The 20,529-nt window shown below is 50.4% G+C and overlaps 1 protein-coding gene across 2 annotated transcripts in view; it reads right to left on the bottom strand.

Annotated features, from left to right (window-relative positions):
- The window catches only part of AHCTF1 (AT-hook containing transcription factor 1), a 1,132,528-nt gene that overhangs the window by 256,810 nt on the left and 855,189 nt on the right, over window positions 1–20,529 (bottom strand). For both annotated transcript variants that reach the window (XM_078649035.1, XM_078649034.1), the window contains one exon: window positions 1,346–1,434. In XM_078649035.1, the coding sequence (XP_078505161.1) occupies window positions 1,346–1,434 (89 nt within the window). The remainder of the gene's footprint in view (window positions 1–1,345; window positions 1,435–20,529) is intronic.

The raw sequence follows: 20,529 nt of genomic DNA on the forward strand, positions 1-20,529 counted from the left end.
TGGGAAGTACCCCATACCCCCTAGTCTGCGTCCGGAGACCGACGGGGTTGTCAGAGAGCGCAAAGGCTTCTTCGACTTTTTCTTATGACGTTTCTTACCCAATTCAGAGTGTGAAGACTTCGACCTCGAGGAACGATGGTGAAGGCTCCGCGGTCGGTCCCTCGATCGACCCCTGGACCTCGAGCGGGGCGGAGACGACTGCCGGGCCTCCAGCAGCTTTCAGGACCGCTCTCGCAATTCCTTCAGAGTCATGGCCAGACAGTCGGAACATGACCGGGGGTCATGGTCGCGCTCCAGACAATAGACAGACACCATGGGGGTCGGCCACCAACATCGTGCGTCGACAGGCCCCGCAGGATTTAAACCCAGGCCTCCCTAAGCGGCACCAGGAGTCAAAGACTCAAAAGTAGAGTCTCAAAAAAGTTAGTCAAAAAGTGACTAGGGTACGTGCTCTAACCGGATCTGCGCTTGCTGGCGCGGAAAAATAAAGAACTGACGTCAGTGCGCATGGGTGGCGCCTAAGTAGTCTCCGTGACGTCATCTTGGCACTTACAATGACCGCGACTGATGCGGAACCACACAACGCCACCTATCGACATGCTGGGGTACTGCTGACGAAAAACTTTCCGGATTGAGTCTGACGCCTCTGGTTATTCTAAGGTAAGGAATCTATCACTGACGTGTCTCTTTCAGATAATGCCCAAAGCGTGTTGTAGACATCTGCCGCACTGCCTGAATCAACGCTCCGTCCAATTATTGGATTTGTATATACTGATTGTTAATACATGTTAATATCTGCTAATATTTGTTACATATAAAAGATTGAATGTGAAAGAAAAATAATTAAACAAATGTGAAATTTTTATATCCAAAAATAAAGTAATAAATATATCACAAAATCCCACTCCAGTGTCTATATAGTACGAATAGGGTGTCCTTACTCCTAGCAAGTATGGTATTTATGTTGTTTATATTTAGGTAGATATCTTTTTCTAGCTATAACTTTCTTTACCTTTGTTAAATTCCCTATGTTACAGCTAGCTATATTCATAGGGGTCCCTTGTTTTTCTTAAATGTTCACACACTATTAACAGTATAAGGCATCAGTATGAAGACGTTTTCAAGCCAAGGCACTCATATAGAGCTTAATTTCATTACATTTTAACATTTTTAGTAGTGAGCAGGTAAGGGTCATTTGCTGTGAATTTCTTTTTAAAAACATACATTCTCGGACAAAAGGTTGCAACTTCCTGAACATAAAAAGTCAAGTATTCAGTTGTACCATTAACAATTACAAACAGTTTCTTTAAGTCCGCAATGAAAAGTCAAAAGAAAACATACGTACACTCTACGTCAGCACCGGTTGACTCAGATGTGCAAGTGCTTGATTTAATAGACAATGGTTTTTCCCCAAAGTCCTGGCCGAAGAATTCACTTTGTTAAGAAAGAAAAAAACACTTTAAACAAGTCTTGCACATAAAACAAAACACCTTTATTCACAGTCCAAACTTAAAGTAATAAATACAATCTCAAGCCTTTAGGCACAGGGATATCATACTGGAACATGTTTGACATTTAGCAAACTAATGATGAAATAAGATTAAAGTTTCCTCTTTCTAATCAACTGCATATGCTGAATGTATGCCTGGGTAACTGTGTGTCACAGTCCTAGCTACAATGCAAAAGAAGAGCAAAAGATGTAGGTGGAGTATTACATGATGGGATGGAGGTTATTCAATATGATAACCAATAACGTTCCACTTCAAGAAGGTTACTTAAATGCCACTGTGAGGGAATGAGGTGAATTATCTAAAGTGGTGTGCAGCCTCACTGTGTAATACACTTATAATCCCTTTAGGGCCTGTAGGTTTTGTTTGCTAAACCCTCAAGCTCAACCTTGGGCAGCTGTGGCTCTGAGCAGAAAGGTATACATCATTTCATGTCTTTATTCGGATCAAAACATATCCATTAAAAAAGCAGACTCATACAATATTAAAAGTATACAAAATCATGAAGTTTCAAAAAGAAAAGAAAGGTTCAACGCAGTGCGAAGCTATTAAAGTGCAGTTATACAATATCAATCGAGTTGCGCGCTTGAACAGCAGTTTTCAAAAAGGCCCCAAGTGGATTAGCTTGTCCTCTCCAAATGTGAGATGGGTCATAGATACTTCTCTATGATCTACATAAGAAAGAATCTTAAAGAAAGGAAGAAGTAACAATTTTGTATAATTGTGTGTAGTACTTGCAGAAAAATAAAAAGTGCATCAGGGTCTGGTCTGAGCGCCCATCACATGGTCAGGGAACAAGATCAAGGTCAGCTTGAAAGCACAGGGGGAAGCATAGTAGGTACTGGAAGGTGCCTAACCTTAGACCAAAGAGGAGACCACGCTCCCAGCGACACATAGGTTTAAACAGATAGTCAGCCAGTTGTAGGTCATTCTCAATGTCCAAAAACAAGGCCACGCTCGATTTACTGGACTCCTTGGCCAGTCTATCCTCGCGTAAGCACTTGTATAGGGCCGCCCGAACCGCCTGTTTATTTACAATGTCTAAATTGTTAGGGTTATGAAAAGCACGCCCATGGCTAATCCTGCGTAAACTAGTTCTCATTTTTGCTAACCACAGAATGTCCATACCTTTCTCACATTTAAGGCAATCGCGCAAGTTACTTACCTTCGGTAACTATATATCTGTAAGAAACAGTAGTTAGTGTTAGATTCCTTACCTTATAATATCCCCAGGCGTCAGACTGGATCCGGAAAGTTTTCGTCAGCAGTACCCTTGCGCGTCGGTAGGCGTCGTCTGCGGCTCGGAGTCCGTCATCGGAATCGCCGGGATGACGTCGGAGTTCTTAGACACCGCCCTCGCGCGCTGACGTCAGTTTATTACATAGCTTTCCGCGCCAGGAACGCAGAGCCATGCAAGGAACCGACACTGGTGCCATGAAACTAGGGCCCTGAAAGGGATGACCGTAACCCTAGATATCAGTTCACAGAACCAGGAGGATAGGTGGGGCGTTAAGCAATCCAACACCAACTACTGTTTCTTACAGATATATCGTTACCGAAGGTAAGTAACTTGTGCATCTGAAAGAAACAGGTTAGTGTTAGATTCCTTACCTTAAAATAGATACCCCAGCAATACCAACCCCGGTGGTGGGTCTGCGAACCAAGATCACACCAGAAAGTCCTGGAGAATGGAACGGCCGAAAAAGCCATCTCTCCGGACTTGGTTGTCCAGGCAGTAGTGCCTAGCAAACGTATGCAGCGAGGCCCACGTGACTCGAGTGGAATGGGCGTGCAGACCCACAGGAGGCTCCTTATTCGGCAAGGAGTAACAAACCTTGATGCACAAAACGACCCACCGAGAGATGGTCCTCTTGTGCACCGCGCATCCCTTCTTAGCGCCCACGTAACCAACAAAGAGCTGGTCATCCACCCAGAACTGGCGTGTGCGGTCTAGATAGAAGGAGAGCGCATGTTTTGGGTCCAGATGGTGGAGCCTCTCTTCCTCTTCGAGGGATGCAGAGGCGGAAAGAAGGTGGGCAATGTGATGGACTGCCTGATAGGAAAGGCTGAAATCACCTTGGGCAGGAACGAAGGACGAGTCCTCAGAACAACCTTGTCCGGATGGACAGAGAGGAAAGGAGGCTTAGAAGACAGAGCCTGGAGCTCACTCACTCTCCTGGCAGAGGTGATGGCAACCAGGAATGCAGTTTTAAGAGTCAGAAGACTATGAGGACAGTTACGAAGTCGCTCAAAGGGAGCACACATCAGATAAGTCAGTACAAGGTTCAAGTCCCACTGAGGCATCACGAAAGGAACAGGAGGGAACATGATTGTGATGCCTTTCAAGAATCTATTTACAACAGAGGACTTGAAAAGAGAAGGCTGATAAGGAAGCATTAAGAGGGGTGAAATGGCCGAGAGATAGCCTTTGATAGTGCCCCGAGCAGAGCCCTGCTGGGCAAGAGAAAGAAGGAAGAGGAGAACCTCTGAAAGGGGGGCAGAAAGTGGATCCACATCCTTTGCTGCGCCCCATGCCACAAATTTGTTCCACCTGCAGGCGTATACCGTTTTTGTGGAGGGACGCCTGGCTGCCAGAACTACGTCACAGACTTTAGGAGGCAAGTCAAACGGCCCCAACTGCCGCCGTTCAATCTTCACGCATGTAGGTGGAGACTGGACAGGTTTGGGTGGAGGACCGTCCCCTGCTGCTGCGATAGAAGGTCCTCCTGAAGAGGCAGACAAATAAGGGGATCCACTGACATGCTGAGTAGCTCAGAATACCAGTATCTTCGTGCCCAGTCCGGAGCCACAAGGATGACTTGGTCCCGGTCTCGTCTGATCTTCTTCAGCACTCTGGGCAGAAGTGGTATAGGCGGAAAGGAGTACAACAGACCGCAACTCCACTTGCGACGAAAAGAGTCTCCGAGCGAGTGCCGCCATGGAAATTCCAACGCGCAGAACTGATAATATTGGGCGTTCTCTTCGGTGGCGAATAGATCTAACCAAGGCTCTCCCCACTGCTGAAAAAGACCTTGCGCCACGTCCGAGTTCAGACGCCATTCGTGATCCATCATGCACCGGCGGGCTAAGTTCGTCCGTCCTGGCTTTCAGGGAACCTGCCAGGTGTTTAACCACCAGGGTGATGCCCTGGTGTTCCAGCCATGTCCAGAGGCACAGAGCCTCCTGACAAAGGGTCCACGACCCCACCCCGCCCTGTTTGTTGCAGTACCACATGGTGGTGGTGGTGGTGTTGTCTGTGAACACCTGCACTACACTTCCCCGGTCAGAGGGAAGGAATGCCCTCAGTGCAAGTCGGATCGCCCGCAGCTCTAGAAGGTTGATATGGAGCCGGGATCCCGCCGGAGACCAGAGGCCTCTGATCTCCGCCTCTCCCATGTGGCCCCCCCATCCCAGGAGGGACGCATCCGAGACTACTACGTGCTCCGGTTGGGGAAGGGAGAGAGATATGCCGCTGACAAATCACGATTCGTGAGCCACCCCTGCAATGGTCGTGCAGTGTCCTCCGAGATCTGGAGGTGATCGGACAGGTTGCCCCAGTGCTGTGCCCACTGGAACATCAGGTCCCACTGCAGAGCCTGCATATGCCACCTGGCATGTGGTACTAGTAGGATGCAAGAGGCCATCAGGCCCAGGAGCCGAAGGGTCATCCTGACCAAAACCCGGGATAGAGGCTGAAAAATCGGAATCCTAGCCTGAATATCCCGGACTCGCTGTTTGGGAGGATAAACCCGAAACCAAGTCAAATCCAGAACCGCTCCGATGAAGGGGAGCTTCTGAGAGGGACTCAGGTGCGACTTCGGCACGTTGACGACAGAGAATCCCAGCAAATGCAGGAGGTAGGTGACAACTGCCTGGGGCGAGCCCGCCATCAACAACCATTCATCGAGGTAGGGGAAGACTGATACCCCTGACCTGCGCAGAAGAGCTGCAACCACTGCAATCACTTTTGTGAACATCCGAGCGGCACTGGAAAATCCGAAGGGGAGCTCGGCAAACTCGGCCGGCACGACGGGGATGTGAAAATATGCGTCCTGCAAGTCCAATGCTACCATCCAGTCTCCAGCGTCGAGGGCAACCAGGATCTGAGCCAGAGTCAGCATCTTGAATTTCTCTTTACAGAGGAAGCGGTTGACGTTCCGAAGGTCCAAGATGGGGCGCAGGCCACCCTAGGCTTTCTTGGGGACCAGAAAGTAGTGGGATTAACAACCACTCCCTACTTCCGACCCAGGAACGCACTTGATGGCCCCCTTGGCCATGAGGGCCGTGACTTCCTGCTGGAGAAGCACCAAGTGATCCCCCGACATGCGGTGGCATGGCTGGAGGGAAGGACTGAAAGGGAAGGGAATATCCGCGTGGATAATCTGCAACACCCACTTGTCCGATGTAATATCGAGCCAGTGGGGAGGTGGTGGCAGGTCCTGCCACCCACCGGTGTGGGGTGCTCCACGAAGCTCGGATTAAGAAGGTTTGGAGGTAGAAGCAGCGGGTGCGGAAGTGGACTGACCCCCATGCTGATTGCCATACCAGACCCTGCGGAAGCCGCGTCCGTGGCCGCGCTGAGGCTGGTTCTGCACAGGCTTGCTGAAGGAACGTGTTTGAGCGCCCCTGTCGTGTCCACGAAAGGAACGAAAACCAGGAGTGGCCGGGCTCTGTGTAGACAGACCCAAGTACTTGGCCGTGGTCCGCAAGTTCTTAAAACGCTCCAGTGCGCTGTCTGCCTTATCGCCAAACAGATGAATGCCTACAAAGGGCATGCCCCATAAGCAAACTCTGGACATCGGGCAAGAAGCCAGTAGAACTCAACCAGGCGTGGCGATGCAGTGCCACAGTCGTAGAAATCGCCCTGCCCAACGAGTCAGCGGTGTCCAAACCACACCGAATGACAAACTTAGCCGCATCCTAACCCTCAGCAACCGCTTGGGAAAGAACAGCCTGAACTTCCTCAGGACACTGAGGCAATACCTGAGCCACGGTATTGCATTTACTGTTCCAGTTTCTTAGAGTCCTTATCCAGCAGTGCCGTGGGCAAAGCACTCTGCGATGTCGAGGCTCGGATAACCAGACTCTCAGGCGTCAGATGGGTGGCGAGTAAGGCAGGGTCACCAGGCGCCGGGCGGTGACGCCTGGCGAAATTTTTATCCACAGGGGCCCCTGTGGCCGGCCGCGACCAAGTACCCAACAGGACGTCGGTGAGGGTGTCATTGAAGGGAAGCAGCGGCTCCGACGAGGTAGACACCGTCTGGAGCACCTCGGTGAGGAGGTTAGTCTTGAGGGTCATCGTCGGAAGGTCTATGTTGAGGACCTCAGCAGCCCGACGGAGCACCATCGTGTAGGAAGCACCCTCCTCCATCGTGGGCGGAGGAGAGGCAAACCCCGGGTCAGACGAGACATCGAGGTCGCCTGCGTCCTCCAGATCGTCCACCCAGTCCTGCTCGGAGTCACACTGACGGGCAAGAGGGTCCTCGGACCCCTCCCAATCATCCTCCACCTAAGATGCCGGAGGAGCCGGCAGCGGAGCCAGGACGAACGGCGCCGTGAACGGCGCCCTCTCCCAATGCGGTTACCAGGCAAGAATAAAATGGTCCTGGAACCAGGACAAGGGCGGGATGAACGGCAGCCACTGCGGCACTAAGGGCGGCGCTGGGGCCGGAGCTGGAGCCGGCAGTGCCGGATCCCTGTGGCGCTGGGGCCGGAGCCAAGGGCATAGGATCCTGTGGCGACGAAGCTGGATCCGCCGACGGGCCAACAGGATCTGGAAACGGGACCGCGGGCCTGAGGGCGCACCGGCGGGAACCTGAGGCCTAAAAAGGCAGTCCATGGTGGCAAGAAACTCTTGCACCTGTTCAGGAGTCGCCAACGGACCCGGGAAAGGTGGGAGACCGCGGGACTCCCACACTCCAAGGGAGCCGCAGGGGCAGAACCCCTGACCCCCTCGCCTGCATCCGAGGACCGGCGGGGGGACGGTGGAGAGCGAACACGCTTCTTCGACTTCTTTGTATGTTGTCGCTTACCGGATTCTGAGGGCGAAGACTTGGAGCCCGAGGAGCGACGACTGCGGCCCCGCGAGCATTCCCGGGAACGGTCCCTGGACTCGGAGCTGCATCGGGATGAGTGCCGGACCTCCAGTTGCTTCCTGCGCCGCTCCCTCAAGGCCTTCGGGCCATAGTCAGACAGTGCCGACAGGTCCGGGAGTCGTGGTCGGTCTCCAGGCAGTAGAGGCAAACATCATGGGGGTCCGCCACCGACATATTGCGACGGCAAGCCCCACAGGACTTAAAGCCAGGCATCCCTATGTGCACCAGGAGAAAAAAGGGGAGACAAAAGTCTCAAAAGAGTAATCAAAAAGTGACTAAGGTACGTGCTCTATCCGGATCTGCACTTGCTGGCGCAGAAAAAGAACGTGTCTCTTACAGATGTATGTAAAACAGGATTTATCTAAATGTAAAATGAAAGATTTTTGATTAGGTACAGCAATGGTGTTCATGACAGATCATGTCACAAAAGAAACACTGGGGTTGAGCACATCCACCCACCTAATGGATTAACAGGGTGTCCTATAATTCAGCAAAAAAATGCCAATTGAAGGAACACGTCTGGGATGATTATGAAGGCAGTCCGTCTTTAAAAGTAGCCTCTAATCAGACACAAAAGAGGCATATCGCTGGAAAATGTGCTTCCCTAGTTATATGACAACTAATTGGAGTTAACATCTGGACCATTGCTCACATATCTTTTATAGCTGCACAGAAAAGTTTGCTGTTCTTGTGGCTTTCCGTATTGCCAAGCTAATCCCTTTGTTGGACCAATATCTCTTCCTTCCTGAATGAGGTGACCAACATATAATTTTTTCTTTAGAAGGTCACAGTTTGCGAGCACCTAGGTTTGGCCACAAGGACCCGTCGCAACTATCTGTTTACTACTGAACATTTGTGGTTAAACCATCTAGGGCTATGAGGAACTGAACAGGCAGGTTTCATTAATTCTGTCTTATCGAATAGAGATTAGAGAATGTGGTTGCTACATCAGAATTGGATTAGTGTGCTGTCAAACAAACCTTAAACAATGCAAGATTCTTCCTGACCACTATACAAAAGTAATTGGGCCGGATAAACTCTTCGCAACACAAGTCGTAAATTATCCGTCGAGGGTTCCAGATTCCTTGCATCACACTCAATTTTGTACTCTGTCTTCGTGGACAGTTAAAGTGCCACTTCAATCTGGTCATGATCCCCGTGTTGTGTTGCAACAACATTGGCATGGAATAAAATATCCTCTAGATTAGAAGGGATAAAAATATAATCAATTGAAGTAAATGTAATGTAAAAGTATATTTATATAGTGCGGCTATCTCTCCGAGGAGCATTTTGGCGCTGTAATGGAAACCAAAAGATTGAACCCAAAGCTGGTTTACTGCGAACGGTATACAATAGATCAGAGTTTTGCAGAGTGTGTCCGGTGCACCAAAAATCCAGGTTTTAAGTGCCTTCGTGAACAGGGACTTGGATGTAATCTGGTGAAGTTGTGGAGGAAGTTTATTCCATGCCTTTGATCCTATGACTGTAAGTGAATTTCCTCCCTTCGACACCAATCTGAAGGCTGGAATCTTCAACAGATTGGCGTTTGATGATCTTAAACTTCAGGAGGGAACATAGCGCTTAAAACCAGTTTGAAGATATTGGGGGCCTGAGGAGTGGAAAGCCCTAAAAATGATAAGGACCTTAAAGAGGACGCGTTTGTGAATTGGTAGCCAATGCAGGATATCTAGTGCTGCTGATGCAGATGATCTCCTGGGCCACTTCAGTACCAGACGTACCGCCATATGATGGACCATCTGAAGCTTGTGCAGAACTGTTCTGTTAGTTCCTGCATAGAGGCTGTTACAATAATCCAGCCTGGATGTAATGAGGGAAACGGCAACAGTTTGCCTAGCTGAGATGGGAATCAAGTCAAAGAATTTCTTTAGGCTTTTTATGATGTGGAAGCAGGTGCCTGCAACTGCCAATGTTTGCTGTTTAAACGATAGGGTAGTATCACATTTTATTCGTAGATTCCTAGCCACGTTTATTGTGTTTAGGTGGGGGCGGGGACATTTTCTGGCCACCAAAGTGTAGGCGTTGTTGGACTTGGCCCTTCTGGCAGGTTCACCCCTAAACTTTTTGCTTTTAATGGTGACCTGGTGATGGTGATGGTGATTTTTGGGATCTGCGCACTTTCACTGTGTTCCAGTGGAAAGTGCGTGCGCACTTTGAGTGCATGTGGTGAGATAGGCCTGCCCTCCCATAGGAATGCATGGGGAATGTATGTGTCCCTGGTAGTTCCTGATGCGTGGGGTGTACAGGCTCGAGTCTGGTATGTGCGGACTCGTGGGATTGAATGCTGCGAAATGATGTATGCGGCGTGTGTGTGTCTAGTATGGAAGTGCCACTTCTAGACATGGCTGTACGTGTGCTGCGAGGGTGCTTGAGTGTGATTGGCTGGAGCGGGCTGGCAAGCCTGGCTCCAGGAAGTCTGTGGGTCTGCCCCGGTGGTGAATGGAGAGATTAGCATGCTGATGTGAGGGAGGGGCTGCACCTGTGTCCTGAATAGGGCTGGGCTTTCCCCACACAATGCAGGCTCCGCCCCCTGTGGTGCGTCTAATGACCCTAGCCTCCCTAGTGAATAGAAAGGGTGGTTGAGCACATCAAGGGTGCTCCAAAACCAGCTGCGACTGGTTTCTCCCCCACCCTGCACCCTGAGACAAAGGGATTTCATGTATAAGAAGGGGCTGTGTCCCCTTACAATTTGTTCTTTGCTGATCCTGTCTGAGGGGGCTGCTGTTGCTGGGCAGGAGGACCGCCACTTGGACTGCCTCCCTGCCTGGAGGCCAAGTGAGCTGGCTCTGGGACCAGCCTTGCCCCCTGCCTACCTAAGGACTTTGCTGGACTTTTTGTTCACCCTTCAAGCGCTTGGAAGCGCTGTATTTTGTGCCCTAGCGCTTGGGAGTGCTTATTTCTGCTGCTAGCGCTTAGGAGCGCTTTATCTTTGCCCTGAACTTGCTCGTCCTTCAAGCGCCTGGGAGCGCTGTTCATGGTCCTATAGCGCTTTGGTGCGCTTTATTTGCTAAACTACGGCGCGGAGCCCACCCCGCTCATTGCCGTGATTTTGCCGACTTTGAGGCGCTGTATCACAGGTGCCACCCCGTTTTTATTATTTAACAACAACGGGAGCCGACCCCGTGCCGAAATCACCGCCGGGCAGCCCAGGACATCCCTGTGACGTCAGTCCCCCAACCCGCACTGTGATTGGGCGCCAGCCCGGGGACGGAGCAGGAAACCGGAAGAGCAGGGTGGCCGGAACTTCCCCAGGAGGGGAGAAGCTCCCGAGGACCGCCGCTAAGGAGGAGGCGTGCTGGAGTGACTGGCGGGGCTCCTGGGCAGAGAGGTGAGCCCCGCAGCCCCAGAGAAACGCCCTCCCAGGAAGCAGAGACCGGCCACAGCTCCGGAGAGAAGCCGCTCCAGGGAAGAACCAGAGCCGCCGCCGGAGCCGGGTGAGTGCGGCAGAGTCCCGGTAAGTGCGGTCCCGAGTTGTTGGCTGAAGCTCCCTAGCCACGAGGGGGCCCATCGGGGCATGTTGTGAAGAGACGTACTGAGGCGCATGGAAAGGTACGCTCGAGGCGTACGGAGGCGGCATATCTCTGTTCTTTGAGCCACGAAGAGGCTCAAACCGCACCATTGTCTTTGGGAGTCTCCAGGAGGGGGACTCCGGCTTACAGCGCCACATTGTTCTCAGAGCCCCGAGTGGCTCAAGGCGCCATAGTTGTCTATGAGCCCAAGAGGCTCCCAGCCCCCCCTTTTTTTGTTCTTGAGCCCTGAGAGAGGCTCAGCAGCGCCACATTTGTTTTGAGAGCCTAGAGAGGCTCTAGGGGGCATTTCCTTGTGGCCAGAGCCTGCGAGGCTCCACCATGTTGGCCACATCCTCCTCACAGCTGCCCAGCACTTCGTGGGCAGCTGCCACGTTTAGGCCCCCCTGACTTTGGGACACAGGGCGTCCTAGCCCCCGTGAGGCCAGTTGGCCTATGGACAGTCACAGGTGGTGACTTGTGTGGGTTTGGCGCAATTGTTCTTTTGATACACCTCTGAATGTTTTTAGGCATCATGTGTTTTCCTTCCCTGCACCTCTGAATGTGTTGGCTATACATCATGTGTCCTCCTGTGCTGCACCTCTGAATGGGTTGTTAATGCGTCATGTGCCTTGTTCCTTACACCGCTGAATGTATGTTATGCATCATGTGTTATGTGCTTATACCCCTACAGGTATTGTGACAATTAGGTGGTTGTTCTTGCTAGTACAGGTGGTGCTAGCGAGGTCCTAGTTCCCTGCGTGACATTCTCCTAAGGTGGTTAGGGTTGCGTAGGTGGTACTACGGGTTACCAGTGATTACTGGTTGTGTGCTATTTCTTGCTACAGTGATTTTCTATGCTATGTCCTAAGTGAAATTCTAACAGTATTTCAAGTTCTAAAAGTGCTGATTCCTGACAGTGGTCCAGGTGGCCCTGTCTTGTACATATCCCCTGTAAATTCTGCCCGTGCCTGTTGGCACATTGTAAAGTGTGTGTTTTCATCTAATGTGTTTTGGTGTAATACAAAGGCTATTTTTATATATAACCTTGTGTGGAGTTTCCTTTGTGGTGGGCCTTGGGTGTTGTTGCTGGGGGTGCGCGTGCAAACACTTAACTCACATCGCCTCCAAGTTTAGCCTTACTGCTCGTGCTACGTTACCAAGGGGGTGAGCAGGGGTTATCTTGGCGTGTAACTCCCTTGCCCTGACGTGGAAGTGGTGGTCTCCGACTGACTTTGGCGCAAGCCCTGGCCAGCCAGGGATCCCATTTCTAACAGGCGTGAAAAAGTTTTGTTGGCCTAAAGGTAGAATTTCCTTTATTTCAGCGTTACACCTAAGGTGATTATTATTCAATCAACTGAAAGTCGCTGTGAGGCATTTGCGGAGATTATCTTCCACCTGGATAGTGTCATTATCCAAAATAAAATGTGATGTGCATTGTCCGCATATGAGATGGTGTTTACGTTAAATGACAATATTAGGTTAATCAGAGGGGCCATATAGGCATTAAAAAGAGTCGGGCTAAGGCTCGAACCCTGGGGTACTCCTGAAATAAGTGTCTTTTCTTGAGAATTAGATTGGCCTAGTGTGATCACTTGGCGGCGATCTTGCAGGAAGCTCTTTATCCACTCCAAGACACTGCCAGATATGTCAGCAGACGCGAACCGGTCTAAATGATTGACATGTGAGACCGTGTCGAAGGCAGCCAACAGGTCTAATAGAACCAAGACTGCTCTCTTTCCCTGATCCAGGGCTGCTCTTAAAGTTTCAGATGTATACAACAGGGCATATTCTGTCGAGTGTTGGGCTCTGAAACCTGATTGATTAGTATAATATCAAAATATCATATTGCCTGATTAACTGCAGCCAGTCGGCTAATACGATCTTTGATTGTAGACCAGCCATATTCCAACAAAATATTTTCAGGACCTAGTTATCACAAGCCAGAGCTCCTTCTGTGTCAGTCTGAGCATGCGTAGGGATGCACGCAACAAGCGTGTACGCAATGAATCGCCCTCCCCAAATAATAATGGCGCCAGACAGGCTTGGGCATCGAGATTGGTTAACACCGCAAATTTATTCTGATCAGCTAAGGGAGACTGTTCTGGCATAATACCTCTTAGAGGTGGTTTATAAAAATAGCCTAGGGGTAATGACCAAATTTTGGTGTGTCTAAGGGCAGGGGTCTCTTGTTGTCCTAATACCGCCCTTACCTCAGAGGGTCTGAAAAAGTTTATTACGAAACAATCCCCTTCAATGTTTTTAACTGAACCACCGAGACACCTCACTCTCCGTACCATCATTATCTCATTCATATTCAAAACATTAAACTGTTTGTTCTTAGATAACAAGTAAACACAATTGTTGTGCAGCTCTCCACAGGATTTGTTATGCTGTTTCTCTCCCCCCCACCCCCCCAGGACTTGTTGAGTAGTGGAAGCCAGGTGGACCATGGCAGCTCATGGATAATATATGAGCATCTCATATGCAACATTACCCGTTGCTGGATTTAAAAATAGCAGATGTTTATAGTCTTGAAGTGTGCGCTTGCAACAAGACAGGCGCCACTACCTTCCATTTGATCATTGGAGTACAATGAATTCTCAGTTTCTGCATTGAATTGCTTCATATTTTGAATATAACATTATGTTCCCAGTTCTTAAAGGTTTTCAGTCCACATAAGAATAATTCGTACTGAAGATGGTCTTACAGATGTTTTCACAGCAAAGACTGAAACATCGACAATTTAACCCATTTTCATTGTGACCATCAAAACATGAATTGCTCATTGTATAATTGTGAGAAGTTGGCCTGATGTGCAGTGTTCACTATTCTAGTGATCACTATATATCAGTCCAAACAACCCTTATTGATGATTGGTTGTAAGTCAACCTTATAGACCAGCTATCCTAGTAGCATGGATACGAGCAGTCTAAGGCTAAGACTCTAGAGGGCGTGTTAAGCCAGCTGTTTTACCATCACATTACCCCTTGAACACCCAGTGAAAGGACACCACACAAGTTGTTATGAAAATAAACAGTGTATTTATTTATAACAAGACTACCCTGGCTCTTTATGAGACAGGGAGCTAAGCACACAACAAAACTCTTATAAAAATACTTCAAGTCGCACAATTTACACAAATGCCCGAGGGGCACGAAAAACCATATACTCTAAAAGTGGAATGCGAATTACTAGCAGGTAAGTAACGATTCTCAGAGGCTTTAGTAACGCTAGGCCTACAATACTGAACACTCAGGTTAGGAGCAGGAGGCCTAGGGACACCACGTGCAGAGTGGGAACTCTCACGCGTAAGGCAGGAAAAAGCCTATGGAAGCTAGTATTCACAAAGTTAGTGTTCTCGGGCGAACCCGACTAGGTAGGTCAAAAACGAAAGTGGATCTGGACCCTTGGATAGTGAGGCTATGCAGAGGGACCGAAATGCCGAAGTTACCTAGCCCAGGGGCTGCAGCTGCATAGGTCTGAAAAGACGTCGGGATTCTTCGTTGACGAACCAGGAGCATGAAGGAAAGGAGTTGCTGGCAGGCGACCAGTGAAGATTGTTCGAGTGATCCAAGCCTGGATCGAAGATAGATGACACCTGAAAGCAGAGGGGACCAAGTTTGTGACTACTAGCCAGTAGTCAGGGGGCACCGGATGGTAGTCACCTCGACTAGGTGAGTGGGCGACGCTGTGCTCTGCAGTCTCACGGACCAGGAGGCGTTGTCGGCGACCAGGATGGAGGTACGAGCTGTCCCACGATGGATGATGCTGTCGACGTCGCTGGACCCAGGATTGGGGCAACAAGTCTTGGCAAATTCAAGCCCACGCGGTGGACCTAAAATGGCGTCTGGAGTGGACCAGGAGGGTCCGGAGTGCTCCTCTCTTGGAAGGGAGCAAGGGCCAGTCTGGAGCAACCAGACCAGCAACAGTGATGTCGTCGGGCGTCGTTAAGAAGGCCACAAGCCAGCGGCTAGTAGCCAAACAACGCGGTGAGCAGCAAAAAGCAGAAGGGCCCCACGCAGATCGTGGAGATGCTGGGAGGCTGAACTTCGGTGCTGGAGCTGCTCAGGGTCGGGGCTTCTCGGACCCCAAAGCACTCACCAGAGGATCCCTCGGCGGTCGTGCTGGAAAGAAGTCGTGCAGTCTTGAAGATGGCCGGTCCCTCGAGGTCTCGTCGCACCCACGGTTCTCAGCTTGGCTGTAGAGGTGGGTAGAGGTCAGAGGTGCCAGGGAAGCCGGTTCTCGTCGAGCTGGGCAGTCAGATTCCGGAGGAAGGACTTGCAGCAGACCGCAGTGTTCTTAAGATGGTGCCTGCGGATGCAGGGTGACTACTCCTTAGTCACAAGGGAGAATCTTGAAGAAGAAATCTTGATGTCCTTTCATAGAAAGTCGTGTCTTGATTCCAAAGATGATCTGATTTGGAAGGGGGCCAGGTCCTACCTTTATCCTGCAAAAGGGGCTGGCACGCGACTAAGTCCTGCCCTATGGGTGGGACTAGGAGGGGGGTGGTTACACCCCTCTCCTTTGGCGGGCTTTCCCCAGGCCAGGGGCTCGAGTGCCCCTGGAACTGGTTTCAGCCGGCCTATGCACAGTGAGCACCGGGGTGCCACTTGCAGTCACCTTCCTCTGAAGCCCTGCCTACCTAGAATACACAAAACCCTGTCTGGGACGGTGCTGGCACCGCCCCTGGCAGGAAACCCTTTGTCCTTGCCTCCTGTGCTGGGAGGACTCCCTGCAGCAGGAGGGCAGACTTGTGTCTCGGTGGCAGCATCCATTTTGTGGAGCTGAGGCTATGTCTGACTTTAACCGGGGTTCACAGTTACATACATGTCGTGTCCCTCTAGAAGGGTGGAATGCTAACCCCGTAGCCAGAATTGGCGAGGGGTTAGTATTCCAATTCGTAAGACACCTTACTCGACATGTTTTGATAAAGCGATACCAGAGTTGGCATATAACTGCGAGGATTATAATGCACTTAAGAGTATATGGTATGCGATATCATGGAAACGGCTAAGGGATGGATCCCGAAAGCCGCAGACAGGCTCAGCTCATGCCAGAGGACTATCTCACACGATTCCAAGCACTCTGCCTTCAGGATTGTCAAGGCCTGCCATAGGAGTGACTGATAGGAGATCTGTGTGTCCATTTTAGGGTTAGATATAGGTATACTATATCTAAAGCAAAGGGTGATTACACCACCTTGCCCCAGCTGTCGTGCAGCCAGTTGTGTCAGATTTGGATGGCCAGCCAGGGGTGGCATAATACATGCTGCAGCCCCTGGTAGGCCCTGGGTACACCTATGCCCTGGGTACCTAAGGTACACTGTACAGGGACTGATAAGGTGACTCAGTATCCAATTAGATATGTACCTAAGGTACATGGAATCCATTTTACAGAGAGAGCAGTAGGCCTGGGGTCCTGAATAGCAGGGCCCCAGGTCAACTAAGTCAGAAAACCAGCAAAACACCAGGCAAAAAGTTGGGGGCAACCATAGTCTGGGATCTACCTTCCTACAATAATCAATGATGATCTGCCTGTTTTCAATGTCTGAAATGGGTTACGTCAAAATAAGAGGACACCGTGCACCAGTCCAGAAAGCCCTTATGGTGATTTAAGAGATCTTAGACAGCTTTCTAAGAGGTAGCTGTGAAGAGCAGCCTTCAGGAGCAGTCCAGGAGGAGTGTAACGCAGCTTGTTTTACCAGAATGCTATTTTATAGTATAAATTAGGTGAAAAAGAACCACACCAAGTATTTATAAAAATATGTATTTATTATAGAATACTCTCTAGTACGTTCAAATGAAAAAGTTACTTACCTTCGGTAACGATGTATCTGTAAGAGACATATATTAGTTACAGATTCCCTACCTTAGAATTACCCTCAGGCATCAAACTAGATCCGAAGAATTTTTTTCTTAGCAGTATCCCTGCATGTCGGTAGGTGGCGTCGGTCGACTCCGCAACAGTCGTCAGCGTCGTGGTCGCTGGGATGAGATGGCTGGGTCTACTTAGACACCGCCCCTGAGCACACACGTCAGTTCTGACACGACTTTCCACACCAGAAGCGTAGAGCCATGCAAGACAATGACCAGGTGCACAAAATAAACTAGGGCCCTGTAAGGGAGTCCTTATCCTTAGACGTTGTCACAACAACAAGGATGGGTGGGCGGTAAGGAATCTATAACTAATATAGCTCTCTTACAGATACATAGTTAAAAAAGGTAAATAACTTGTTCATCTGAAAGACTATTGGTAATAGATTCCTTACCTTAGACTAGATACCCACCAATACCAACCCCGGAGGTGGGTCTGCAAACTAAGTTCACACTGGGAAGTCCTAGAGAACAGAACGGCTGAAAAAGCAGTCTCTCCGGACTTGGCTGTACAGGCAGTAATGCTTGGTAAACGTGTGCAAGGATGCCCACGTGGCAGCCTGGCAGATGTCAACCAGTGGAACTCCACGTCCCAGAGCAGTAGTGGCTGCCGTCGTCCTGGTAGAGTGGGAAAGTAGTCCTATCAGAGATTCTTTTTTAGCCGAAGAACAGCAGATCTTAATGCATAGGACAACACAGAGAGATGGTACGTTTGTGCACTGCCTGTCCTTTCTTGGCATCCACATAATCAACGAAGAGTTGATCGTCCGCCCAGAAGTCTCAGGTGCGGTCAAGGCAGAAGGACAACGCACATTTTGGGTCCTCCTCCTCTTTGGAAGGGGGCGAAGGCGGGCAATGTGATGGTCTGATCTATGTGGAAAGAAGTAAAAACTTTTGGCAGAAAACCACTTTGTCCGGATGGAATGCAAGAAAGGAAGGTTTGGACGATAAAGCCTGAAGCTCACTCACCCTGCAAGCAGAGGTGATGGCAAGCAAGAAAGCAGTCTTCAAAGTAAGGAGACAAAGAGGACAATTATGTAGTGGCTCAAAGGGAGCACACATAAGATAAGTGAGGACAAGATTAAATCCAAGTCCCACTGGGCATTAAGAAAGGAGAAGGAGGAAAGAGATGCGTAAATCCCTTTAGAAATCTGTTAGCAATCGGGGATTTGAAAAGAGAAGGCTGAGCAGGAAGGCGTAGAAAGGCCGAAATATAGCCCTTAAGAGTGCCCAGGGCAAAGCCCTGCTGGGCCAAGGAAAGAATTAAGAGGAGAACCTCTGAAAGCGGGGCAGAAAGGGGATCCACACCCTTTGCTGTGCACCTTGCCACAAATTTGTTCTATCTACAGGCGTATACCGTTTTAGTGAAGGGATGCCTGGCTGCAAAGATGACTTTACAGACTTCAGGAGGAAGATCGAAAGCTGTCAACTGTCACCGCTCAACCTCCACACAAGGAGGTGGAGGCAGGACAGGTTCGGGTGGAGGACCGTTCCCCGCTGCTGCGACAGAAGATCCTCCCGAAGAGGCAGTCTGATAGGAGGATTGATGTACCCCGAGCTCTTGAGCATGGCCCAGACTCTTCTTGCCCAGTCCGGAGCCACAAGAATGACATGGGCCTGGTAGTGCTTGATCTTCAGCATTCTAGACAGAAGTGATACAGGTGGAAAGACGTACAGGGAGCCGCAATTCCACTCGCTATGACAAGTGTAGCAGAGTGAGTGCCACCTTGAAAACTCCAATGCGTGGAACGGCTGACATTGCGCGTTGTCTTCGGTGGCGAATAGATCTAACCAAGGCTCGTCCCACTGACGAAAGGGACCTTGCACCACCTCAGAGTTAAGATGTAATTCGTAATCCATCATGCACCAGCGGCTGAGTTCATCCGCCCTGGCGTTCAGGAAACCTTCCAAGTGTTGAACCTCCAGGGTCATGCCCTGGTGTTCCAGCCAGGCGGAGAGCCTCTTGATATACGGTACACAAACCCCACCCTGCCCTGTTTGTTGCAGTACCACATGACGGTGGTGCGGTCTGTGAACACCTGCACTACTCTTCCTTTGACATAAGGAAGTAATGCATTCAGTGTAAAACAAATCGTCCGGAGCTCCAGAAGGTTGATGTGGAGCCTGGACTCCGCCAGACACCAGAGGCCTCTGATCTCCGCCTCTACCATGTGGCCCCACCATCCGAGGACTGATGCACCCGTCACCACTGTGAACTCTTGTTGGGGAAGGGAGAGGGATCTACAGTTGACCCCATCCCGGTTCATGAGCCACCACTGCAACTGACTTGCAGTCCCCTTTGAGATCTGGATGACATTGGAAAGATTTCCTGGATGCTGGGCCCATTGGAACTTCAGGTCCCACTGAAGAGCACGCACATGCCACCTGGTATGATCTACCGGCAGGATGCAGAATGCCATGAGGCCCAGCAGCCTCAGGGTCATTCTCACCGAAATCTGGGATAGAGGCTGAAAAATCGTTATCCTAGCCCGAATATCTCAGACTCGCTGCTCGGGAGGATAAGCCCGAAACTGCGCTATATTCAGAACTGCACTGATAAAAATGAGCTTCTGAGAGGAAATCCGATGCGACTTCCATACGTTAATAGGGAACCCCAGCGACTGCAGGAGGTCCACCGTAGTCTGGAAGTGAGAAACGACAGCCTGGGGCGAGCCTGCCTTCAACAGCCAGTCGTCGAGATAAGGAAAGACTGGAAGCCCTGATCTGCGCAGATGAGCTGTGACCACTGCCATCACTTTCGTTAACACCCAAGGAGCGCTGGTAAGCCCAAACGGAAGCAGAGTAAACTGATAATGCTCATGGCCCAACGTGAACCATAGGTAACACCGGTGGGCAGGCAAAAAGTAGATGTGAAAATTTGCGTCTTGCTAGTCCAACGTTACCATTCAATCTCCAGGGTCGAGGGCAGACACGACATGAGCCAACATTAACACTTTGAACTTCTCCTTTCGGAGGAAGTGGTTGACGTCCCTGAGGTCTTAGATAGGACGCAGGCCTTTGTCCTTCTTGGGTACCAGGAAGTTGTGGGAGTAGCAACCATGACCTACTTTTGCCACAGGGACTCATTCAATAGCTGACTTGGCCAAGAGAGCCGCAACTTCCTGGCAGTAAATGGCCAAATGATCTTCCAAGAGTGGAGGAGTGTAGGTGGCATGGAGGGAGGGGTAGTCTCGAAGGGTAGGGAGCAGCCCCTTCGGCTATCTACAAAACCAAACTGTCCGACATGATGCTGTGCCAGTGGGCGAGGTGAGGTTGGATCCTGCCGCCCACTGGCAACTGGTGGCCCTGAAAGGTCGGACTAGGAAGGTTTGGAGGCTGCTGCAGAGGGGGTATTGGAGGAGTGGCCTGCCCGCTGGCCCCCAGTCCCGCGACTCTGGGTCCCACGTACCCGCATAGGCTGGGTAGCTTGCGTGGCCATGTGGCTCTAGGTGGAACGTGGTGGGGCACCACTTCCGTAGCCACGAATGGGGCAAAAGGCAGACTGCATGGGGCGAGAAGTTGCTGC

This window comes from Lissotriton helveticus, chromosome 6, assembly GCF_964261635.1.
Source record: "Lissotriton helveticus chromosome 6, aLisHel1.1, whole genome shotgun sequence".
Lineage (NCBI taxonomy): Eukaryota > Metazoa > Chordata > Amphibia > Caudata > Salamandridae > Lissotriton > Lissotriton helveticus.